The sequence below is a fragment of the Anopheles aquasalis genome, chromosome 2 (assembly GCF_943734665.1).
Source record: "Anopheles aquasalis chromosome 2, idAnoAquaMG_Q_19, whole genome shotgun sequence".
In the NCBI taxonomy this organism is placed as follows: domain Eukaryota; kingdom Metazoa; phylum Arthropoda; class Insecta; order Diptera; family Culicidae; genus Anopheles; species Anopheles aquasalis.
The window spans coordinates 88,045,647-88,053,146 of NC_064877.1; the positions used below are offsets into that span (position 1 = coordinate 88,045,647).

The window sequence follows — 7,500 nt, forward strand, 5'->3', positions numbered from 1 at the left end:
CGGCTGACACCAAGAACAACACCTCCTCCGATCCGTTCGATGCATTCAATGATAATTTCACGAAAAACACCAACCAAACGAACGATCATCGTGTGGAAGGAGGTTCAACCGGAGCCGCTACAGGACTTTTTGATGCATTTGGTGCTGATGTCAGCAATGGTAACGATGGAAAATCATCCAGCCACTCCACCGATTCTTCCGCATTTTTCGATGCTTTCCGTCCATCAGTGACCACCGACGCAAAGACTGCGTCGTCAGCGTCATTTAAATCGTTCGAGGACGAGTTTTCCAAGATGGATGCTGCCAATCTGGTGAACAACAACATCGGTAGCAATAGCACGAACGTTTTCGAGGCAAAATTTGATGATGCATTCAGTGGATCGTTTGCAGCGCCGGCCAAAAACGGCGATAGTGGGCAAGCCCGATATGCAGCATCCACCCTGCCGGCCCCACCCGGAGGAAAGCTAAAGCATGGGCACACATCATCGAACGGTTCCGGTTCGGCGACAGGAAGTCTAAAGAAATCGTTTGCTCTCGATGCCACCGCTGCTGCCGCCTCGAACCCTCGTCCGGTGGAACGGTTTACGGGCGACTACTCCAAGGGCGACACATTCGATTCCGATCTCAAAGCGGCCCTTGAGCGTTCACTGGTGGAGAAATGATACGTTCTGGCAGAAGAAATTTACCGCGAGTACCGAGTTTCACGTGTGACCAAATCTGTTTTTATAACTGTGACCTCTTCCACCGCCGCGAATTCGGAAATGGGTTCAGGAATGCGCTTAACCAATACATCACCACTAGAAGGCGGTGTGGAAAAAATATGTTTACGAAAGCGAAACTGCGCAGTGCAAGTGAGATGAAGCTGGATTCCATTATGAATTAGGATCGTATAGTATTCGAACACAGTGAGCTTTAATTATTATTTCTGTTTATTCTCGTTCGTCTTGGTTCGTCCATTCCTCTACTTCCAATTGTGCTGATGTGACGTACTTGTCTTAGAATTCCGCGATTTTGTGTTTCGGTCACTACGAGCCCCGGAGCTCCTCGGACAGTAATTAATCGTTTACCACATTAATATGCAATCCAAACCGATCGAACCGAAATGACTAAAGCAAAAGTAGCAAACAAAATGAATTTTGTATAATGAAGTAGAATAACGCTTATAAACGGTTTACCATTTGCTGAAGAAGTAAGTAGTTGGGCTTGCGGATGTACATAATATATACCAATTCCGCCCCCATCTATCAGTTATATGCCACTCAACAACGGAGAAGGAAAGATTTCATTAACAGCACCGATCGTGTGGCTATCCGTAGTGTGTACAAAACGCTGCTTCGCTCTTCGTCGAAATGATCGCGATAGATATTAGTGAAGCTTTGAGCTTCAACCACGTAACACAAGAGATTCAGCGAGCAGTTAGGGAAAGGATGCAAGTTGACTAGTAGAAAGGAAAGTGTAGTGAATTTCAAATTTGCATTTGCGTGTAATGAGAAACATTTGTCACAAACTCCTCTCTCTCTCTCTCTCTTGCACAGCCACACATACTATCTCTCTATGTTGGTGTGCAACAGTAGGATTAGCACACGCTTGAAGCTATGAATGGATGCTTCTTATCGGAAGGTGCACACTCTGAAGTGAATAAAGCATTATTACATGTTGATGGTAATCGTAGTTTTCGGTTAGTTTACTTTCGTGACATTCAAATAGCAATTTTTGTGCACAACTTAGCTCGCAGTTTCCCCAGTCCAACTTGATTAGCCTGCTCGTAGTACGGTAAGGCTCGCATCACTTCGAACCACTCGTGGACACGTGGCCAACGGACACCGTCGATTGGCAAAATGAGATCGAGCGTGCTAACGGTGGCCACTAGGGAAAAATCGGCCACAGTGAGATGATCAGCGGCAACATACTTCGTACTCTGTAGATACTGCTCCACCACATCGATCGCCTCGGCGAGAGGTTTCGTGATGTCCGCGGTTATTTCTGCGATGTCTCCGCGAAAGATTTTACGCTTTCATTGGAATAGAGTTGAGAATCGTTTTACTGGAATTTTGAAAAAGTGAACCTGCTGCTACTTACCATGACTTCCGCATCACGCTGAAACAGGAACCCGTTGTTGAAGCAGAGCCGATTGGTAACACTTGCTCTCGCAACAGAGCTAGCGATGGCTAAATCATCACCAGCGGATGCGAACGTTTCGCAGAGATACAGCAAAATGGCATGACTATCGGTAATCGTTAGGTCCTCTGCCTCGTGCCGTAGTACCGGAACCGTATGGAGTGGATTTAACTGGAAAAGGCGCTATAATTAAACCCCAGTTCGTAGGTAATCCATCGAATGCTTACTTTGACGAAATCACTCTTCAAATGTTCTCCAGCAAACAGGTTGACGTACTTGTATTCGATACGATCCTTCAGATCCAAGGCGGCCACCGCTAGCATGACGCTTCTTACCGGAGGACTGACATCGTCGTAATACAGAATCAGCTTCGATTGAGTTGTTGCTGCCATGGTGTGTTCTACTGAAATGTAGCAACAAGTTCGGTGTCAACCAATTAAGTTCAGAACAGCAATCGTTAGCGTGCAACTGATTGATTGCCAGTTTGCGGTTTTAACACACGACTTGGAAAGAAATTTGAGATCACCGGGGGGCTTATGAGGTTAAAATGATCTCTCAAGGTTGTGTGCATATCTTCTTGCTCAACAGATTGCAATTTACTTGCTGATATGATATTTTAAAATGGTCGATTTCGATGTTTCATTATATTTTTTACTCCTAAAACAAAATAACGCTAACGATTCTAGGGTATTCCTATGCCGCGTGAGCATGCCTCGGAATCGAGGAATCTTTTTTTTTATCGTTAAACCATCATTAACCTTGAACCTACGTATGTGGCTGTTTAGGCACCAAATACGAACGCGTCGATAGCGAAATCCAAACGAAGAGCTTCCAGTAAAACGAGAGTCACCATCGGCGACGCGTTCAGTGGTGTAGAAAATGTCGAACAAGTTGGTCCTGTACACTCACATCGTCAGCCCCGCTGGCCGTACGGCCCAGCTGGTAGCAAAAGCGTTAAACCTTGACATCGAGATCAAGTAAGAACTAGAGAACCGTGGGTTTTGAAGGTCATGGGCAGACACGTCTAACCAGGGGCCACATCTTCGTTTCAGGGAGATGAACGTATTCCAAGGGCAGCACTTGAGCGACGAATTCAAGCGTCTCAACCCGGTACAAACCATCCCTACGCTCGATGACAACGGATTCCTGCTGTGGGATAGCCACGCTATCGCTATCTACCTGGCACAACGCTACGGTAAAGAGTCGGGCCTTTACTCGGACGATCTACAGGAACAGGCACGCATCAATGCGGCCCTGTTCTTCGAGAGTTCGATCCTGTTCGCACGGTTACGCTTTTGCACCGATACCCTGATCGTATTGCGCAAGCCAGCGATACCGGAGGACAATCTCAGGCGCGCTCGCGATGCATTGCAGCAGTTCGAGGGGTTGCTACAGGATGATAAGCCATACGTCGTGGGTGATAGGCTAACGGTGGCGGATTTAAGCTGTGTGACCAGCGTTACTACGCTCCATCTGATGCTTCAACCCGAACGTACCGAGTATCCCAAAACCTTTGCCTGGATTGACCGAATCGCCAAGCTCCCGTACTATGCCGAAATTAACGCGAAGGGACTACTGGCCGCCGGAGAGCTAATTCAACGAGTGACGGTTCGAAACGTCGAGGAAACCGCGAGCAAGCAATGAAGAACGCAAGTATACGATTGCGCAACAGCCGAAGCATGACTTGGCTGAACGTTCTTTATGCGTAGGGGGGGGGGGGGGGGGGGGGTATGGTGGATCTAATGTTTGATCAAACAAATAGACAATATACACGCACACATACCTAGCCCTTGTGTTTAGTTAACAATTGGTTTATCGAAGTTTGTAGTCGTAGCGATGTGGTCCGAAATCAGTGCTTGGATTAAATGTTGAGCACAAGATTGCGACGCCGCGGGCTAGAAATAAGCCGGCTTATCTCGATGCGTAGATTTGGGCGTCGTAACCATACCACAAGCGTGTTGGTGGGGTGGGGTATCTGGGTGGTATTGGTGAGTTAAAAAGGGGTATAACCGTTGTTGGTAAACAAAACACGATCTCGCGGAAGTATTCTAATTATGGAACCAACACGGATTAAGAGAATAGTGGGGCCATTTCGGGATATTTTTTCTTTTATTTATAATCCAAAAGACATCGTTTGAATGCGAATCTCTGCTCAGCATTAATTAGTTTGCCTGCCTACTTTGCCTTGGAACCGTTGCTTAGCCGCAGCGATTCGCAAATCTCAGCAAACTCGATGGCTCCCTGTTGATTGAGCCGATCGTAGTCCGGCAGCTGGCTGATTCGCTCAATCCAGGCAAATAGTTTCGGATAGTTGCTGCGATCTTCGAGTGGGAAAAAGGCTTCCATCGTAGCAATCGTCGCGATGCAACTTAAATCGGCCAAGGTCAGGCTATTGCCAACAATGTAATCATCGACCAGTGCATCGTTCAACAGTTCGTAGCCCTTCCTCATGTACTCGATCTTGTGTTGGGGACGCTCCGATGATCCACCGTACAGGATCGGTTCCTGAATAAGTAAAAGAAGTTTTTTTTAGTATGAAAAGTGACGAGCGAACATAACACTCCTTGCCCTTACGAAATAGAACCGCAATCGAGAGAACAGTACACCGGAATCGAAGTGAAGCGCAGCATTGATTTTTGCCCTAATGACCGGATCCTCGGGATACAGAGCAAGATCCTTGCCGTATTTCTGCACAAGATAGATGATGATGGCATGGCTGTCACGAATCACGATGCCACCGTCATCGATGATCGGTATGGTGTGCTGAGGGTTTAGCTTCAAAAACTCTGGCTTCCGGTGATCACCCGCTAGTAGGTTGATCGGAACGATCTCTAGCTGCAATCCCAGCAGGCTGGCAGTCAATTCAACGGCCCGGCCTGGCGGACTTAACTTGGCGGTGTACAGTTTGATGTTGGACATGTTATCGCCACTATCACGAAACGCTGACTGAGACAAGCCGGCATAAGCCTCATCACGTGGCTATGCTGCTGTAAACGAACCGTATCTCTGGCCGCACAAATGAATATGTCTGCGTGATGATACTTGATCCCAAACATCGGGGGGAAGAATGACAAACACACATGGAGGATTCTAGAGAGCATGAGACCGTCTCACTCGCCAAGCGAATTCTTTATTCCAAACCACTTGAGAGGCACACGAATCAACGAGATAGATTTTATTTCATGTTTCACGCAACATTGAACCACAGCTTACTTTGCCTTTGCTTGGTTATCGGCCAGGATCGCTCGGTACAGTTGAGCCAGCTCTTCGGCACCATCTTGGTTGGTGGACTTGTAGTACGGTAGCTGCTTTGCCACCCGTTCCACCCACGCGGCCAACTGCGGATACTTGCCAGCATCGATCGGGAAGATCGCATGCATCGATGAAATGCTTGCAATGCAGCTAAGGTCAGCCAAGGTGAGGCTGTTACCGACGATGAAATCACTGACGAGCGTATCGTTCAGCAGCTGGTACGCGCGGTATAAATTATCAATCTTGTCCTGGGGTGTGTCGGGAGATCCGTCGTACAGAATGGGTTCCTGATGGTGTAAAACGATTAGTGACACTGCTTTCGAGATGCTCGCTCTTTCCTACTACTACTCACGAGATAGAATCGTAGCCGGGCGAAGAGAACGCCGGAATCGAAGTGAAGAGCCGCGTTGATCTTAGCACGCGTTGTTGGATCGGTTGGGTAGAGACTGTCGTCTTTGGCGTACTTCGTCACCAGATACACGATGATGGCATGGCTATCGTACACGATTGTACCGTTGTCATCGATCAGGGGAATCGTATGCTGAGGATTCATCCGACGGAATTCCTCCTTCAGCTGATCACCGGCGATCAGGTTGATCGGTACGATATCCAGCTCCAAACCGAGTGCCTTCGCCGTCAACTCAACCGAACGCCCCGGAGGACTCAGCTTGGCCGTGTATAGCTTAATGTTGGGCATCGTTACTGATGATGGGCCAGAGGACAGAACACTGAGACAACACAATCCGACAATCGCTCGACGATGACTGAAACGTTCGTGGACACTCGTCCGCTGCTGCGAAGGGATGAGATTGTGTCTCGCCATTGTGCGCCATTCGAACACAATCAAAAGTGCATATAGCGTCGTTCACTCGGCATGCCGCCGCCCATCGCATCGTTTGTTTAACGACTATTTGGCGTAGTGTGACAACATGATGGGTTGTGCCGCTTGGCGGGCGGTTGATTAGATAATCGATGCCGGTACGCGCAAAAAAGGGGCAAGGGACAACGAAACGGCAAGGAATTGTCCGTTCGCTTGGAAGATGCATTACTCAGCAATTGTTTGCTCGCTTTCTCGGTGTGTTTGCTATCAGTTGTTTGATAATTGCGTCCAGCAATGTCGAAAGAACTCTGCTTCTTCTCCCGTTTTATAGCCTGACGCTGAGTTTAATGTGAATTCCAGATAATTGCGTCCACCCAATGCTGAAGCTTGGACACAATGACATGAAACGTCCGTTTTCCGATTTAATGATTGTCTGATTTCGTTTTTACTAAATCGCGCTCATTGGTTATCATTTTAATGAGATTTTTTATACGATTTTTTATGGCCACTTTCTTAGAAATAACGATAATATTGTTTGTTCCTCATATTTTACGATGGTTTTTATGAGGTAAATCAGTGCATGATCGCGGATTAGGTTTATGCGATTAATCTTAGTATAACATTACACAATCAACAACATTATCGACATCAAATTCTGCAACAAAACTATGCAACTTACAATGACGATGACGCAGCATGAAATATCGAAGCCACCAACGATTCGTCTTCTAATTATTCTGCTCACGATCGTATTTATTCGCATTCATCAGCATTTACGCGTTTGCCATTAGGCTTGAACCTTCGACATCACAATCTTGCCCAGTTCGGCTGCCCCTCCACCGTTGGCCTCCTCGTAGTACGGCAGCTGCTTCAGCCGGTTGATCCAGGCATGAATCTTCGGAAAGGTGCCCGCATCTAGCGGAACAACGCCCATGATCGAGGTGGTCGATGAGATGCAACTGAAATCGGCCACCGTTAGCTCACTACCGGCAACATAATCGTCGATCAGTGTATCCTCCAGCAGCTGGTATGCCTTCCGGACGTACTCAGCCCGATCTTCGGGAATGTCGGTATGACCATAGAAAAGAATACGTTCCTGAGAAAGAGTCGTTAGATTAGCAGGAGCAAAACTGTGTGTTACTATCGTTCCCCCCGTCACTTACGAAGACGAAGCGCATCCGCGCGAAGATTACGCCGGATTCAAAGTGAAGAGCAGCATTAACGCGTGCCTGCTTGACCGGATCCTTCGGGTAGAGCGAATCGTTTTTGCCGTACTTCGTCACCAGATAGATCATGATGGCATGGCTTTC

At 47.5% G+C, this 7,500-nt stretch overlaps 4 protein-coding genes across 6 annotated transcripts in view; 2 read left to right on the plus strand and 2 right to left on the minus strand.

The window, feature by feature from the left end:
- LOC126571903 (epidermal growth factor receptor substrate 15-like 1) overlaps nucleotides 1-1,666 on the plus strand; it is a 10,447-nt gene extending 8,781 nt beyond the window's left edge. For all 3 annotated transcript variants that reach the window (XM_050230797.1, XM_050230799.1, XM_050230798.1), the window contains one exon: nucleotides 1-1,666. This exon is cut by the window's left edge and continues 237 nt beyond it. In XM_050230797.1, coding sequence (XP_050086754.1) covers nucleotides 1-662 — 662 coding nt within the window. In that variant the 3' untranslated portion in view covers nucleotides 663-1,666.
- A 23-nt stretch (nucleotides 1,667-1,689) lies between these two features.
- On the minus strand, nucleotides 1,690-5,043 carry LOC126577804 (uncharacterized). Its single transcript, XM_050239759.1, has 6 exons — nucleotides 4,693-5,043; nucleotides 4,298-4,623; nucleotides 2,888-2,895; nucleotides 2,346-2,521; nucleotides 2,080-2,289; nucleotides 1,690-2,011 (listed from the first exon to the last, which is right to left on the minus strand). Exons 1-6 carry the CDS (start codon nucleotides 5,035-5,037, stop codon nucleotides 1,700-1,702), a joined length of 1,377 nt encoding a protein of 458 aa, XP_050095716.1. The 5' UTR covers nucleotides 5,038-5,043; the 3' UTR covers nucleotides 1,690-1,699.
- On the plus strand, nucleotides 2,970-3,822 carry LOC126571905 (glutathione S-transferase 1-like). Its single transcript, XM_050230802.1, has 2 exons — nucleotides 2,970-3,095; nucleotides 3,171-3,822. Exons 1-2 carry the CDS (start codon nucleotides 2,998-3,000, stop codon nucleotides 3,760-3,762), a joined length of 690 nt encoding a protein of 229 aa, XP_050086759.1. The 5' UTR covers nucleotides 2,970-2,997; the 3' UTR covers nucleotides 3,763-3,822.
- A 180-nt stretch (nucleotides 5,044-5,223) lies between the features above and the next one.
- LOC126577808 (uncharacterized) overlaps nucleotides 5,224-7,500 on the minus strand; it is a 2,590-nt gene continuing 313 nt past the window's right edge. Inside the window, exons 2-5 of the mRNA XM_050239765.1 lie at nucleotides 7,354-7,500; nucleotides 6,990-7,286; nucleotides 5,723-6,163; nucleotides 5,224-5,657 (exon numbers count right to left, since the gene is read on the minus strand). The exon at nucleotides 7,354-7,500 is cut by the window's right edge and continues 54 nt beyond it. Coding sequence (XP_050095722.1) covers nucleotides 5,328-5,657; nucleotides 5,723-6,163; nucleotides 6,990-7,286; nucleotides 7,354-7,500 — 1,215 coding nt within the window. The 3' untranslated portion in view covers nucleotides 5,224-5,327. The remainder of the gene's footprint in view (nucleotides 5,658-5,722; nucleotides 6,164-6,989; nucleotides 7,287-7,353) is intronic.

What these genes read in the sequence shown, in the direction of transcription:
- LOC126571905 (XM_050230802.1), top strand. Translation starts at nt 2,998, where the DNA reads ATGTCGAACAAGTTGGTCCTGTACACTCACATCGTCAGCCCCGCTGGC. An exon ending in AACCTTGACATCGAGATCAA is followed by an intron (nt 3,096 to 3,170) that starts GTAAGAACTAGA and finishes TCTTCGTTTCAG; the next exon opens with GGAGATGAACGTATTCCAAG.
- LOC126577804 (XM_050239759.1), bottom strand. Translation starts at nt 5,037, where the DNA reads ATGTCCAACATCAAACTGTACACCGCCAAGTTAAGTCCGCCAGGCCGG. An exon ending in CTCGATTGCGGTTCTATTTC is followed by an intron (nt 4,624 to 4,692) that starts GTAAGGGCAAGG and finishes TTACTTATTCAG; the next exon opens with GAACCGATCCTGTACGGTGG. An exon ending in TGAAGAGTGATTTCGTCAAA is followed by an intron (nt 2,290 to 2,345) that starts GTAAGCATTCGA and finishes CGCCTTTTCCAG; the next exon opens with TTAAATCCACTCCATACGGT.